Source organism: Pezoporus occidentalis, unplaced genomic scaffold (assembly GCF_034315485.1).
Source record: "Pezoporus occidentalis ecotype Australia unplaced genomic scaffold, CSIRO_AGI_Poc_V1 ctg430, whole genome shotgun sequence".
Lineage (NCBI taxonomy): Eukaryota > Metazoa > Chordata > Aves > Psittaciformes > Psittacidae > Pezoporus > Pezoporus occidentalis.
This window is the reverse complement of record NW_026915759.1, coordinates 43,032-58,754: the sequence shown is the minus strand read 5'-3', so window position 1 is coordinate 58,754 and position 15,723 is coordinate 43,032. Positions and strand designations below refer to the sequence as shown.

The following is a 15,723-nucleotide window of genomic DNA, read 5'->3' as shown; positions in this document are numbered from 1 at the left end:
CGAGCACACCCCATTCTGCTGCTCCCATGGGATTCTACCCTTGGAAGCAGTGAGAGCCAGGCAGGGGGATAACATGACCCTCGGCAACAGGGACCCTGGTGAGTGGGCCAGGCTCCTGGAGCTGGGAGAGGCTGAGGGGGAACTGTTGCTGCTGCCAAGGGCTGAACAGGGCTCGGCTTTAAGCCCGTGATTAAGTCTCATTTACTTCAGGAGGATTTATGAGGGCATTTAATTGCCTCGCGGGAGCGGGATGGAGGCCAGGGCCTGGCTTTGTGAGCGCTTCGTCAAGCTGGGACCTGAGCAATTAGAAGGGGTTGGTGCTGCTGGTGAAGGGAACACCTCCACTTGCAGCCTGCGCTGGGGTGGGTACACGTTGTGCTGGATGGGGCTCACAGCAGCCAGGCCGGGGGGGACCCTCCGAATATCCCATGGGAGATGCTGGTGGATGCATCCATCCTCACTGGTCCTCTCTATGGCTGTAACCACCACAGCAGGGGACACCGCGCTGCTGGCACAGGGCTTTGGGTCATGGGGGATTTGGGTCACAGCGCCCAGGGATTTGGAGCTGTGCCGGTAATCCCAGTGCTCTGAGCCTGCGCCGTGGACCAGCGGCTCCCAACCGCTGCTCCGGGCAGCTTCACCCTGCAAATACAGCCTGGAAATCAACTGTGCATCGGGAACTGCTGGGGCGGGCGCTGGGAAGAGCCTGGTGCAAATCAGGAGTGGTTTTGGGGTGGTTTGAAGGATTTTAGTCATTTCCTGCACTGCACCAGCTGCTTCCACACCTGCCCCAGGGGTGAGGAGAGGAGAAAGAGCCTGAAGTGACCAAAAGCAGCGTTTCTTTGCCTGGAATGCTCAGACTTGCAGGTCCTGGTGCCTTGGCAGGGAAAGAGGGGTAGGAACAAACCCTGCCAGGAGCAGGCCCGGCAGTGCTGGAGCCCTGTACAGTCACACATCCAAGGCAGGGTTGGGATCCATGGAGGGGCTGGGACCCCCAGGGGGGTGGTTTGCAACCGGGAATCTTATACCTAGAGTGGAAAATCCTCACAGGGACCCAGAGGAGAGATGGGGGCTCTGTAGGAGCAAAGTACCCCCCGGGCCCAGACAATAGCACCTACACACCAGCACATGTGGGAGGATGAGGAGGACACAGTGCTGGAGGGTGCCCACAATGCCCCAAGCTTCCCAACCCCGGAACAAAGGCACAGGCCAGGTCACTGCGTCCATCCTCCTTTATTGTGAGCGCTCCACGCACCTTCCTCTGGGCACTTCACTTTATACATTTGGGTTTTAAACCAAACCCCACAGGCGCCACAAGGGCTTTAGCACAGGGAACTTATGGAGTGATTTATTCCCCCCCCCCCCATCCTCCCCTCCCCTTTGCCTTTCTTTTCTTTCACATTGAATCAATTCCAACCCAAATACATTGAGAAAACACTACTTCAAGCCCTGCCTGTGGCTCGGGGAAGGTGCTGGGAGCTCCCACAGCTGCGCTCAGGGATGTGCCGGGATCGTTCCCGTTATCTCTGAAGAGGACAGGTATTTTCCGGGGTTTGTTTTTAATATACTACAGCCTGGAACTCAGTGCAATAGGTACAACTACAGTGCAGGTACTGAACTATACAAAAGTCGTCCTACCCGTGGACAAAGCTGCTCCTCGTCGCTATAAAACTACCCCCTTTGCGTCTGTACCTTGTGGAGACGTTGTACAACGTGACTATACGCCGAGAGTATTTACAGTACGTCGCTCGTCGAATCAAACGCTATAACTTAAAAGGGCTCCTATGAACAACCACGGAACAAAAATATATATAATATAAATATCTTCCAGTCTATACACAGCGCGGGGAGGGGAGCTGGGTCCGGGGCTGTAGTGTGGGGCTGCCGGGCAAATATTGCCCAGGTTAAACCAAAGCGGAGGCTCCGCACCGGGACACCCGAGCGCTCCAACCGCTGCCCCGGGTGGGAAAATCGCCATCCACGACACCCCCCCCCCCGGGGGGGCTTGAAATCAGTTAGACTGCGTTAAAAAAGAGCTGGTGGGGGTTTGCACCCATCCTGGCTTTAGGTTTAGTCAATTTACGTGATTTTCTTTTTTTTTTTTTTTTCTTTTCTATGATTAGAACGTTAAAAAAAAAAAATCAAACAACCATGAAACAGGTTCCAGCTTTAAAACCTTCCGCTAACGTGATGTGATGCTCGCCGAGGGACCCGTCGCGTCGTTCCGGAGCCCAGGGAACGCGGCCCCGGCTGGAAAACATCGATCGCCTTTGAAATCCTGGACGCGAAACCAGCTAAAACCAAAGAAACAACCCCAAAAGAAACAAAAAATAATCGTTCCTAGCAGGAAAAAAAAAAAAACAAAACGAAATAAAACTTGATAATAAAATGGGTCGAGTCCGTCCCCGCTGGAGCCGGGGCGGTGGGGGGGAGAAGCCGGGGCAGGGGCTCGCGGCCCCATGCCATGGTCTGTACAGAGCGTTCCCAAGCTCAGCCCCGGAGCGGCGGGTTAGACCTGCGAGTCGGCGCCCAGGCTGTGGAACTCATCCGGGGTTTTGTCGCTCTGAGCCGCTCCTCCCTGCCGGAAGCCGGAGGCGATCTCGTCAAAGGTCCGGCCCTTTGTCTCCGGCACCTTGAAGTAGGTGAAGATGAAGAAGAGGACTAACAGCACCATGAAGATGATGAAGACGTAGGAGCCGCAGAGTTGCTGGTAGGAGGGAAGAGGAAGGAAGGGTGAGGGTGTGGATGAAGCCGCTGCCCCGTCACTGCAGCACGTGCCCGAGGCCTCCCCACCATCGAACATCCCAATGGGATGAGAGCTGTAAGGACCAGCAGGTTCCACTCCCTGCTCTCCTCAGTTCCATCCCTCAGCCCCAGCCATCTGGCCCAGGGTTTAGGCTCCAGGTAGGTGAGGTTTACACCAGCCCTATTCCCATCACAAGCCCCAGGAGATGATTACCGCGATGTACTGGAAGCCCATGCCCACAATGAAGTTCGAGGTCCAGTTGGACAACCCAGCCACAGCGAAGGCAGCGGGACGAGGGCCTTGGCTGAACAGTTCTGCCACGATGAACCAGGGGATGGGGCCTGGGCCGATCTCAAAGAAGGCCACGAACCCGAAGATGGCCACGATGCTGAGGTAGGACATCCAGGACATTTGGTCCTAGTCCAAGGGAGAGAGAAAAGGTTGGCATGGTGCAGGAGGATGAAGCATCAGCTGTCCCAGAGGTGGGAACTGTGCGGGTGTGGTGCTGGCAGAGAAGCCGTGAGGCTTCTCCAGATTGGAGTTCTGGGACCTCCAGAGAGATGGGGTCAGTCGTCACCTCCAGGAGGACCAGCCCTTCCTCGGGCTCTCCAACCACACCTCCCTCTTTGAGCTACCCCAGAGGAGGGCAGCACACACAACCTCCTCCCAGCCCACCCATCCCTTCAATGCCCATCACTCACCAGCAGCGCCAGGGCAACGGTCATGAGCACCGCGCACCCCGCCATCCCGGCCAGGCCGATGAGGTGCAGCGTCCTGCGGCCGGCCCTCTCCACCACAAAGAGCTGTTGGATGGAGACACGTGTCCATGAGCACATCCCCAGCCTGGAGGAAAGCTTCATCTCTAACATCCACCCCAGCGAGGGCTCCATGAGCCAAAACTCACCGAAACAACCGTGAACGCCGTATTGACCACACCAGAGCCAATGGTAGCATAGACAGGCTGCTCCACACCCGATTTCTCAAAGATGCTGGTGGAGTAGTAGAAGACCTACAAAGGGCAGGGCCATGAGGAAAGGAGCCAGGCCTTGGAGCCAGATCAACCCAAGTCCTGGGTGAAGCAGCTGCCCCCCGGCATCCAGGTACCCCCCAAACTCACCGCGTTGATCCCCGAGAGCTGCTGGGACAGCTGCAGGACGATGGCGATGAGGATGGGCTGGCGATACATGGGCGAGCGGAACAGCTCCATTATGGTGACCTTCTTCTCCCTCATCATTTGCCGGCTCTCCTCCTTCATCTCCTGGAGGTCGCTGCTGACGTCCGTTGTGCCCCGTAGCTTCTTGAGGACTAAGAGGAGAGTGGGAGTCAGGAGCAGCCGAGGAGCCTCCTGTGTGGTGGGACGAGCTCGGGGGTCACTCACCGCTCTTGGCTTTGTTCTCCTCGTTGCGGTTGATGAGGAGGAAGCGGGGGCTCTCGGGGGCGAAGGGCAGGATGATGCACTGCAGCAGGGCAGGCACGAAGATGAAGCCCAGGAGCAGCGGCCACAGGGAATCGTTTCCCATGATCAAGTCCAAACCGAAGACCTGAGGATGAGAGGGGCTGAGCCAACGTTTCCCTGCTCAAGCTGGACCTAACTCTTGTTGCTCAAGGGTGTGCTGCAGGCCCAACCACCCAGAGGGACACATCTTGCTTGCTTCCAGGTGGCTAACAGACCCCATACCACGACACTACCCATCCCAAACCTGCTCCTGCTGATCTCCAGGTCCATCCCTCCTCCACCCCAGCTCCATCTGAAGGATGGAGGCAACTCTGTGCTGCTGCAGGAACCCCATCCCCTGCAGTGCCTGATGAGCATCAGCACCAAAGATGAGGGAACACCCCCTCAGCACCTACCTGTGCAATGAGGATGCCCAAGACGATGCCGAGCTGGTGGAAGGTCCCCAGCGCGCCCCGCAGCGCAGTGGGTGATACCTCACCCACGTACATGGGCACGAAACCGGTGGTGAGGCCGGAGTAGAGGCCGATGATGAAGCGGCCGAGGATGAGCATCTCAAAGGAGAAAGCCATCTTGGAGAAGCCCATGAGGATGGCTGACACGAAGGCAAGAATGTTGGACATCAGCATGGAGTTGCGCCTGCAGAGGGAAGGGAGGAGGGTGGTGAGGCCCACAGTGAGCTGAGAGGCTGAAGGGGTGTCAGGAGAACCTAAACATCAGCTCTGGGCAGGGGGGAGATGCCCAAAGCCACCCCCCGCCGGGATGCTTGGGTGGGATGAGGCTGTACAACCCCCCGTTCAGGTCCACGGCGGGTTCACCACCCTCAGTACTCACCGTCCAAAGCGATTGACAAAGAGCCCCACGGAAAAGGACCCGATCATGCCTCCGACGGAGAAGATGGCGACAGAGAGGGACCAGAGCGTGGTGAGGGTGGCAGGGCTGATGGGCTCATTGTATCGGTACAGCCACGTGCGGTTGTAGAAGTCCTCAATCACCTGCAAAAAGGAACGGGGAGAAACAAAGCCGTTGAGTCAAACCCAGCCCCGTTTCACCTGTGGCAGCACTGTTCCGAGTTGCCCGGCCTCAGCCCAGCCACCACAGAGCCTTGGCTGGCGCGTGGCTCGCAAGACGATGCGTCACGGGGCCGGGAGCCGCCCGGCCGGTGGCTCGGCTCCAGCCCCAAGGGAGGGAACCTGATGGGATGCGCAGGGGAAATGCAGCCGGACGGGTTCTGGTCCTGCCCTGCCGAGAGGAGAGGCATTGCCAAAACACCTCTTGTGCCTCGCCAGGCAGCCATGGGGAGGTCACGCTCCTCCCCGGGACATGGGAGGCAGGAAGGGAGGTGGCTGCATCCCCGCAGGAGGCACAGAGATGCTGGAGGAAGGTGAGGAAGACAGCAGGGACACACGGGTGGCTGATCACATCCCATCCCCTCAGACAGTCCTTCCAAGTTCATTTCTAGGGGTCTTTTCCTGTAGCACTTCCATAACACAACACTTCTGCACCACCACCACGCTGCTGCAATGCCAGCAGCCATGACACTCTTGAATTGCCATCTTCACAGAACACCCTTCTTCATATATTTTAGGTATTTTATCATGTATTTTGAAAGCCAGCCCGCGGCCAAAAGCTTCAAGTGAAGGGTTACCCATAACGCAAACCGAAAGAGCAAAGGGCTCGACAGGGAGGAGCAGAGATCTAGTGTGAGCAGGAGAAGCTGCTGCTGGCCATAAAGAGGCCCCGAGGCCTTGCTGCCTCAATGGTGTCACAAGTGTCCCAATGGAGTGTTTGCACACAGCACGGCTTTCCCACCACTTCCAGCACAAATGAAGGCCCCTGGCAGAGGCAGTGCCAGAAACACACCCCATACTTCACCATCAGGTCCAATAATTCATTCTTTTCCTAAGCTTTCAAAGGCCCTGAACCATCAGGATTTCAATACTTCAGTGATTCCATTTGCCTCCTGCTTCACCTGGAGGCTTTGATGCTTTGGGGGCTTCATCCTCTTTTCCTACCATCACCAGAATAAATAAGCCAGGCCAGGCCCTTGGTGGGGGGAAGGACCCTGCACACACCCCACCAATCCTTGTGGTGGTCTGAGTTCCTCTCAGCTTTCCCCCAAACCTCCTGCTCTCTCCCCTTGAAGCAGACAAAACCGAAGGCAAGCGACAGCGGGTGTCCCAGCACTGCCTGAGCTACTCTGGGCTGTGCCTTGGCTTAGCAAAACTTAACACCCAAATACCCCCACCATCCCAGTCCCCTTTCCTCCTGCAAGAAAGGATGGATGAAAAACCCACCATGAGCTGTTGGGAAAGTAGATTTAAAAGGAATTTAAAGAGAGAAGCATGGAAAAAAAAAAAAAAAAAAACAAAAACAGTCTCACTTCCCCAAAGTTGGGTTTTTTTTTCCCACTCTCTCACCCTCATTTCACTGCAGCCGAGTGTTTCCTGCCAGCCCTGGCCCAGTCATCTCCTCCCCACGTCACGTTGCAAGCACCCCACAAGCACCAGGCTGCTGTTCCAGCAGCAGGAAGGACTCTGTTAAGAGGAGCACAAACCCAGTGCTCAGCCCCAGCCTGAGGAAGGAGCCCGGCTGCAAGGCCAACAGAGCTCCTGCCCCGGCACTGCTGGAGCCCAGGGAATGATGCATCCCAGTCCTGCACCCCTGTGCCAATCCTTCACCCCAGCGCATCCCCATCCTGCATCCCCACCGGAGCAGGTTGCCCAAAGCAGCTGTGGCTGCCCCATCCCTGGCAGTGTTCAAGGCCAGGTTGGACACAGGGGCTTGGAGCAAGCTGCTCTAGTGGAAGGGGTCCCTGCCTGTGACAGGGGTTGGAGGTGGATGAGCTTTAAGGTTCTTTCAACCCAAACTGGGATTCTATGTTTCTATAATCCCCATCCTGCACCCCAATGCATCCATCCCACTCCCAATCCTGTGCCCCAATAAATCCTGATGCATCCCCATCGTGCATATCCCAACCCAAATCTTGTACCCTAATTTACCCTGATGCATCCTCGTCCTGCACCCTGATGTATTTCCCATCTTGACCCTGCATTTGATGCATTCCAGTCTCAAAGCACCTCCATCCTGTCCCCCAATGCATTCCCATTCCAACTCTGATGCATCTCAGTCCTGCGCCCTGATGCATCCCAATCCTGTACCCCAATGCATCCCCATCCTGCATCCCAGTTTATCACAACACATTCCCACCCCAACCCTGCACCCTGATGCATCCCAGTCCCAATGCATCTCCATTCTGCACGCCAATGCATCCCCATCCCAAACCTGAATCCTGATGCAGACCCAATCCCACACTCCAGTGTATCCCCCCCCAAAGGTGGGATGAACCCTCGTGCCCAGTGTCCTGCTACCCCAGACCACACTCATCCTGCCCTCAATACAGAGCACCCCAAAGCCTTTCCCCCATCAGTTCTGCCCCAGAGTCACTCACTGGGTGACTCACCCCTAAAACACTCAGCGAGGGCCTGGCCTCAGCCCTGGGAGCTCAATCCTAGGAGGGAAGCTGAGGCAACCCCTGTTGGGGGTCTGCAGGAACCAGAGTTCAGCCCCAGTCTGGATGCAGTCCCATCCACATCATCCCGAGCAGCATCTCCTGGATCAGGTGAGGATGGAGAAAAGTCCTCCAGCCGCAGGGAATCCCCGTGTCCTTGGGATGAGGGATGCCGGGAGGTAATTACAGAGCACTGCTCCCCGTGGAGCCGAAGCCTGGGGAGAAACAAGGGCAGGAGCCAGGAAGCAGCTTCCTCAGCACAGCTCCAGGGATTGCCCAGCTCGCTGCCATCTCCAGTGCTGCTCCTATTGCCCGTCTCCAGAGGAGGATGCTCGCTGCCAGCCGAGCACAAACGTCACCAGCGCGGATTGGTCCAGGGGAAGGCGAGCAGGGATCAGGAATGATGCTTTCAGCAGGAAGATGCTTTCAGCAGACAGGTGCATGCAGCAGATGGGAGCCGCAGCCTCCAGACACGTGGAATTCTGCTCAGGCTGCTCAACTGGGACTCCAATTTAATGCAATTCCTCGAATAACATCACGTCTTTTTGCTCTTTCCATGCTGACGGGGCCCGGGAAGTTTTTGCACAGGGTCTTCTCTCCCATGAGGATGGTTTTTGGCAATGGAGGTGGAATTTTGCAGCCCACTCATTGGTAACGGGATCAACCCTCTTGCGGTGTGAATCCTGAATCCTGCCTTGGTGGTTTCAGTTACTCGGGGCAGTGCATGGCGTGCTGCTCAGGGATGGGCTCTGATCTGTCCTTCCACACCTCACCCCAGCAGCCAAGCTTTACCCAGGGCACGCTGCAAGCACCACATGGGGTCTCTGAGCTAACGCTTCCCAGGCTTTAATACCTCCAAAAGCCACATAAATTGGGGAATGTCACATTTTTCCGGGCTCCCACGTACCTACCAGTCGCTGGAGGGTGCTGACACTATGCTGAGGACGGAGCAGACGCTCTCCATAGTCCTTCAAACACAGCCTATCCCGGCTGCCCAGGGACGTCCTGCCCCGACACTCTGGGATGCAAAGCTCGCATTGGAGCGGCCATTCCCCCTCTCCAGATGACTCAAACCCCAGTTAACTCGCAGAGCCCTGCTCAGAGCCGAGGTTAAAAGTTATGCCAGTCCCACCCAGCGAGCATCCTGCAAGCGTGCCTGGGATTTTTCCCAGCAAAAAAACTCTAAGCAAGGAGGAAGCTAATTCTCCCGGGAAGGCGGGAGCTGGCTAACTGCAATCCCATTACGGGCAGTAAGCTGCCTGGTGGGATGTTCTATTTTAGTCAGGCTGGCAGCAGGCACGGGTTTGTTTTGGGGCAGAGGGGATGGAGTTTTGCTGTGGCCCAGAGCACTCTCACCTTCTGCGGGGCGTTGATGACACCGGTGTTGTAGCCGAACTGCAGGGAACCCAGCACCGCTCCTCCCACAGCGAGCATCAGGCGGGCCGTCATCTGCAGAAGGGGGAAGAGAGCCACAACGAGGGGTTAAAGTTGGGATCCCAGCTATGTCCTCCCCCCTCTCCCTATCAGAGAGGACCCCAGCGCTTCCCCCCAGGGAGCTGCAGCAGGAGGAGCGATGCTTGTTAGGTTATAGATTCAACGAGGCTGGAAAAGACCTTTAAGGTGATCAAATCCAACCGTTCCCCAGCACTGCCAAGGCCACCACTAACCCATGGCACTGAGGGCCTTGTCTACACGGTGCAAACACTTCCAGGAACAGTGACACCAACACTGCCCTGGGCAGCCTGTTCCAATGCCTGAGCACCCTTTGGGGAAGGAATTGTTCCTAATCTCTGGTCAAAACTTCCCCTGGCACAACTTGAGGCTGTTTCTTTTTGCCCTATCCCTTATTCCTTGGGAGCAGAGACCAACCCCACGTCACTACAACCTCCTGTCAGGTAGTTCTAGAGAGCGGTAAGTCCCCCCTCAGCCCTCCCTGTGATCATGAATACACAGGATAAAACTTGCTTTTATTATGGCATCCACGTGGGCTAAAGGGCAAAAAAAAATATAATCACAAAATCAGCAGTTTGAGCTTAACAAAACCACAATAATACTGTTTGGGGATTCCAGGAACTTTATCTGGGCACGCAAGGTCCTCTCCACAAGCTCCACGTGACACAGGCAGCTCGCCAGCGCGGGACACTACCGCGCACGGCACCGGTGCGGGGATGCCCCGGTGCGGGGATGCTCTGGCCGGACACTAACGAAGCAGGTTTGCATCAGAGCCTCATTAACAGTCACTGAGCAAAACCCGGCTACTGGCAGCCCCTTCGGCCGCCTCCTCTTCCTCCTGCTTAAGCCCCGACGACAATCAGAGCCTTGTTCCGGAGCAGGGTCAGGGCAGGCCAGTGCTTGGGCCACCTTCGTTAACAGCCCAATTATCCCAGGCAGGAGGTTTTCCCAGCACTCAGCTCCAAGAACCAGGATCCCACATTCCCGTTAATCAGCTTTGGGATGATCCACGTGAAATTTATAAGCCCCTTACTGTGGGGTCTGCGCTCTCTCCCCAGTTATCCCAGGTACCGGTGCATGACCCAGGGATGCTCCCCCAGCATCTCAGATTAAGATTCCCAAGGGATTGGTGCTGGTCAGACCCCACCTAAAGGCAACCCCTAAATCAGAGGGACCACAGCAAAGCAAACATGAGAAAAAAAATGTATTTTCTTATTTAAGAAGCATTTTCTTCCTCTTTTATTTAACTACTGACCTCACCTCTCCAGCCAAACCACCTCCCTCGGTGTTAAAGTTTGTAGGGTGAAAACAACAGGGAATAAAGGCAGCTTCGTTAATGAAGCCCATTAATTAGGCTTGGCCCCAACACAACTAATCAGGGAGGTTTTGGCACTGGGTTCTGTTCGGTGCTTCTGAATAAACCCACCCTGAGAAGCAAACGCCCAGCTTGAGAGGGCAAAACCAGGCTGGGGAGGTGCTGGCATCCCAAAAAAAGAAGGGGGGAAAAAGCCCCCCAAAATCCCAAATTCCAACTGCAACCTCTTCCATCCGCCTGCTGCTCTGGAAAACTGCAACAGGCAACACCAGGAACGCTGAAATCAACCCACGCGTGGGTAAATGTTGTTTGAAAAAGGAGGGGGTTTGGTATTTCGAGAATTTTGGGGGTGTTTTGGGGTGTTTCTAGGGTTTGGGGTTGCAGTTCTCCCTGTGCATCCCTCAGGGCCGTCCCACCCGCCCCAGCAGGTCGGTGAGTCACAGGCGGCACCGCGCCGCAGGGATGGGGATGCATCGCACCGGCACGAACTTTGCTCCGGCAACACGGCAGGCAGCAACACCTCCTCTCCCTAGCGCTGCCACTGCCCCTCCAGAGCCTAACAATGAAGTTACTTTTGCAATTTCAACCTCTACAAGAGAAGAAAACCCTTAGATTTTTAACCTCCAGCGAGAATAAAACAAGTTGTGTTTGAACCATGTAGCAAAACCCTCGGTATTGTTAACCTCTAGCATAAAAAACTGTGTATTTTGATGACTGGATGGGGCTAGCTTGGAGGGAAGCGGCTGGTTTGGAGGCTCTTCCCAGGCAGGGTCAGCGTGAGTCAGCTCCTCCCGCTGGCTTCTGCCTTCCCAGCTCCAAACTTGCTGCCCGGCCCGATCCGGGCGCGTCTGGGCTTTAACCTCACCATTAAAGGAGAGGCTTAAGATGGCGAGTTAGGGAATTGGGAAAAAAAAAAAGGAAAGTTGGTTTTTAGGAGCAGCCTTGCATGGACAACTCCTGCGAGGCCACAGGGGGGGTGCTTTAAGGCTCTTTTTTAACTGCTCGCAGAAAACAGCAGCTTTATTAGGAGTTTAGAGATGGAGGGGGGGGGGGGGAAAGCCCAAAGCAACATCAGTCTCCTTCGTGCTTTTGTGCAATAAACTGATTTACTGCCTGGATCCAGCCAACGCTTGGGTTAACACATCCCCCCCACACACCCCCACCGCCCCAAGCCCGGCTATACCTTAGGGAAAGGTGAGCGCAGCACTTGTAAGTTTAATAAACCCGTTTTCTTTTTGCTGCTTCCTGCTTCCTCCAGCGCTCGAACGAGGAAGCATCAGCCCGTGGGGTGAGAGCAGCACCCCCAAACCTTTTAGCTTTACAACTCGTTTTTTTTTCTACCCAGTTTCTTCCAGCACGGAAGGATTTCGGGACATTGCCTGCCTCATCACGGAACACGGAAATGAATAATGCCTTCAAAACAATTAATAGTTAATAAGAAAGTGTCCCAGGAGGGAATTTGGGGAAGATCCACATTTAAAGAGCCCATAAAAGCAAGCCACGAAGCTTTACCGACCATCCCGGAGGCTCTGTCCCAAGCCGGGACGGAGGCAGGGGGTGAGCACGGGGAGGGCACGCAGCCACCATGCAGCACAGGGCACGCCGGCCCGGGGTGAAGCGATCCAGACCCGGCCATTACCCGGGATAACACGGCCGCACGCTGGCTCCCGGCCCAGGAAAAACTTACGCACCCACCGAAGGCCGGGTTAAAGCCACATATGGGGGGATAGCTGGCATCCAAAGCGAAGGGTAACGCTGGCACCGCGGGGATCAGCTGAGATTTGGGGGGGATTATCGAACCCGCGGGGTTGGAGCTGCGTTATTTTATGTATTTATTTATCCTCCCCCCCTCCCTCCTTCCCTTCATCCTTAAAGGTCAGCCGGGGACGGCGACTCGATCCGCTCGAGTTTTGCAACCGCAACAGCGTCTGCGACAAGCCCGGGAGATGTTGTCGCAGGCAAAAGCGCTGGAGCAGCCCAAATAAAAGCACGTCCTGCTTTAATAACACGGAACCATCGCATTGAGGGATGGAGGGGTGAGCTCGTCCCGGCACCCCCAGCATCCCACCGAAGGCTGCTCCGAGAGAAACCCCTTCCCCCCCCCCCCAGCAAAACCCCCTCGGGTTTTAAGCATGGCAGCAAACCCTTTCCTTGCAATTAATTACCTTTAACACAAATGAAGCCTTTCTAACCCTAATTCACCTAATAGGGCAGTTATGAGGGTGGCAGAGGGAAGGGAGCGTGTGTCCCCAGCGCCGAGCCGGTGGCCGGGATCAAGCGCATCGGGTTTCTTCGTTAGGAGGAGAGCAAATTTCTTGCTAATTCCCGGCCCCATGGCCGCGCTGCCAGGAGTCACGTTCCCGGCTCCCACCCCCAAAGCTCTCCCAAAAAAAGCCTGGCGCTGGGGAAGAGCCAGTCCCGGAGAGAAAGCCCTTCAGAAACACCGCGTACCCATACCAACATAGGGCGAAACGCGAGGAAAACGGGATCCCCAGCTCGCCAAAGATGGGGAGGGAAAACAAGGAAGAGAGAAGAATAAGATCCCTGTTCCTGTGGCATCTTTAATTGGGATAAAGTGATTATTTAGGGGGGGTAATTACGCATCGCCACGGAGCCAATTTTGTATTTCCTTCCCTGGAAAATAACAACCAGCAAATACTTGAACGGATCCCAAAGCGCTTCCAGAAGGGAATATTTGGGGGGGAGGACGGGAGGACAGCCGGGCTCTTAACATTAAAGACCCTGCTGCAATGAACTCACCTTTCCCATTTAGGGCCTGACGTTGCATCACTTTAACCCACCTCTATCGGGGGGGGGGGGGGGGGGGCTCAGCTGCTGCCGGCCGGCGAGTTTATGGGATTTAATAACTCATTTCCTAGCTTCTTTTTGGGGTGGAATTGATGGGAATCGGGTCAGCACAGTGCGAAGGGCCCGCAGTGCGATGGGACCCAGGCACCGCAGCGAGGCCCCTCAGTGCCCCCCTCCTCCAAGAACAAACTCAACGCTTTGGGGTTCTCATCGCCTTTCCCTCTCATCCCCCCCCCCCCCACAAACACACAAATTGGGGCCAAAATCGCCTTTTTTGGGGCAGCATTCCTTCACCTCAAAGCTGACCCCCGTTCCCGCGCGCAGGAAGGGAGGGGAGGAAGGAATCGCTTAAAGTGGGTTTTTTACAGAGTTTCTGAGGTAAAATATTTCCCAAAACGCCCGTTCCGCTCGCGGGCCGCCACACACGGGCCCCGGGGGGTGCGACCGGCGGCGTTGGGAGGCCCCAAGCCGGCTGCCTGCCTCCCGGGACGGTGTGGGCTCGGCTGTTGTGTAACGCGGGCGGTAACGGAGGGAAGGGGGGGGGGGGAAGCGGGGGCTGCCGTGCCGGGCGCGCTCACCTTGCTGCCGGTCTCCATGGCGGCCCCGGCGCGGTATCGGCGGGACGGGAGCGGGGGGGGCGGCGGAGCGGCGCGCGGCGGACGGGAGCGGGACCGCGCGGCCGCGGCGGGGGCATCAGAGCGGCTTAAGAGGGGCGGGGGGCGCGCGGCGGCGCGGGAGCGGGGCCCCCATTGGGCGGCGGGGAGACGGGGGTGGGCGGGGCCTAGAGAGCAAGGGGCGGGGCGAGGAGGGGGCGTGAGCGGGGCGGGGAGGGGGGTGTGTGGGGGAGGTGGGGGGGGGCGGGGGGGGAGCGCGCGTGCGGGGCTGCACGTGGGAGGCGGGGGGGGGGGGGAGGAGGGGGACTGGGGGGGCGGGGCCCGGCGCGTGAGCGTGAGCGCGCGTGAGGGTGTGCGGCGGGGGTGCGCGTGCGCGTGTGTGTGTGTGCACATGTGTGTACATGTGTGTGTGTACATGTGTGTGTATGCACATGTGAGTACATGTCTGTGTGCGTGTGTGTGTATGCACATGTGTGTACATGTGTGTGTGCGTGTGTGTGTATGCACATGTGTGTGTGCGTGTGTGTGCGTGTGTGTGTACGTGTGTGTGTGCGTGTGTGTACGTGTGTGTGTACATGTGTGTGTGCGTGCGTGTGTGTGTGTACATGTGTGTGTATGCACATGTGTGTACATGTGTGTGCGTGTGTGTGTGTACATGTGTGTGTACATGTGTGTGTACATGTGTGTGTACGTGTGTGTGTACATGTGTGTGTGTACATGTGTGTGTACATGTGTGTGTACATGTGTGTGTGTACATGTGTGTGTGTACATGTGTGTGTACGTGTGTGTGTACGTGTGTGTGTACATGTGTGTGTACGTGTGTGTGTACATGTGTGTGTGTACATGTGTGTGTACATGTGTGTGTACATGTGTGTGTACATGTGTGTGTACGTGTGTGTGTACATGTGTGTGTGTACATGTGTGTGCATGTGTGTGTGCATGTGTGTGCGTGTGTGTGCATGTGTGTGTGTACGTGTGTGTGCATGCACATGTGTGTACATGTGTGTGTGTGTACATGTGCACGCATGTACACGTGTGTGTGCATGTGTGTTCTTGTGTGTGCGTGTACATGTGTGTGTACGTGTGTGTGCACGCATGTACACGTGTGTGCACGTGTGTGCGCACATGTGTGTGTGCATGTACATGTGTGTGCGTGCACATGTGTTTACATGTGTGTGCTTGTACATGTGTGCACGTGTGTGTGCATGTGTGTGTACATGTGTGTGTGCATGCACATGTGTGTACATGTGTGTGTGCATGTACCTGTGTGTACGTTTGTGTACACGTATGTGTGCGTGTACATGTGTGTGTGCATGTACCTGTGTGTACGTGTGTGTGTGCCCGTGTACATGTGTGTGTGTGCATGTACATGTGTGTACACATGTGTGTTCTTGGACGTGTGTGTGCACATACGAGTGTGCAAGGGTGAATGTACTTGTGTGTGTGTGCATGTACGTGTGTGTACATGAGTGAGTGTGTGTTTGTCTGTACATGTGTGTGTTCAGCTATGAGTGTGCAAGGGGATGCGTACATGTGTGTGTGTGCATGTACATGTGTGTACACATGTGAGTGTGTGTGCCTGTACATGTGTGTGTGCAGCTATGAGTGTGCAAGGGCTTGTGGACATGTGTGTGTGTGCATGGGCATGTGTGTACACATGTGAGCGTGTGTGCCTCTGTGTGTGTGCAGCTATGAGCGTGCAAGGGTGTGCGTGGCCGGAGACGTGGGTGCATGCGGGTGAGTGTACGAGGGTGATTGTGTGTGTGTGCGTGTACACGTGTGTACACGTGTGAACGTGTAGGAGGGCTGCGTGCACATGTGAAT

At 56.1% G+C, this 15,723-nt stretch overlaps 1 protein-coding gene across 1 annotated transcript; it reads right to left on the bottom strand.

The window, feature by feature from the left end:
• Positions 1–2,149: 2,149 nt before the first annotated feature.
• On the bottom strand, positions 2,150–13,930 carry SLC2A1 (solute carrier family 2 member 1). Its single transcript, XM_062634616.1, has 10 exons — positions 13,864–13,930; positions 9,067–9,159; positions 5,034–5,194; positions 4,598–4,838; positions 4,125–4,287; positions 3,864–4,051; positions 3,651–3,755; positions 3,448–3,549; positions 2,960–3,163; positions 2,150–2,707 (listed from the first exon to the last, which is right to left on the bottom strand). The coding sequence occupies exons 1-10, from the start codon at positions 13,879–13,881 to the stop codon at positions 2,510–2,512; spliced, it is 1,473 nt and encodes a 490-aa protein (XP_062490600.1). The 5' UTR covers positions 13,882–13,930; the 3' UTR covers positions 2,150–2,509.
• Positions 13,931–15,723: the final 1,793 nt, after the last annotated feature.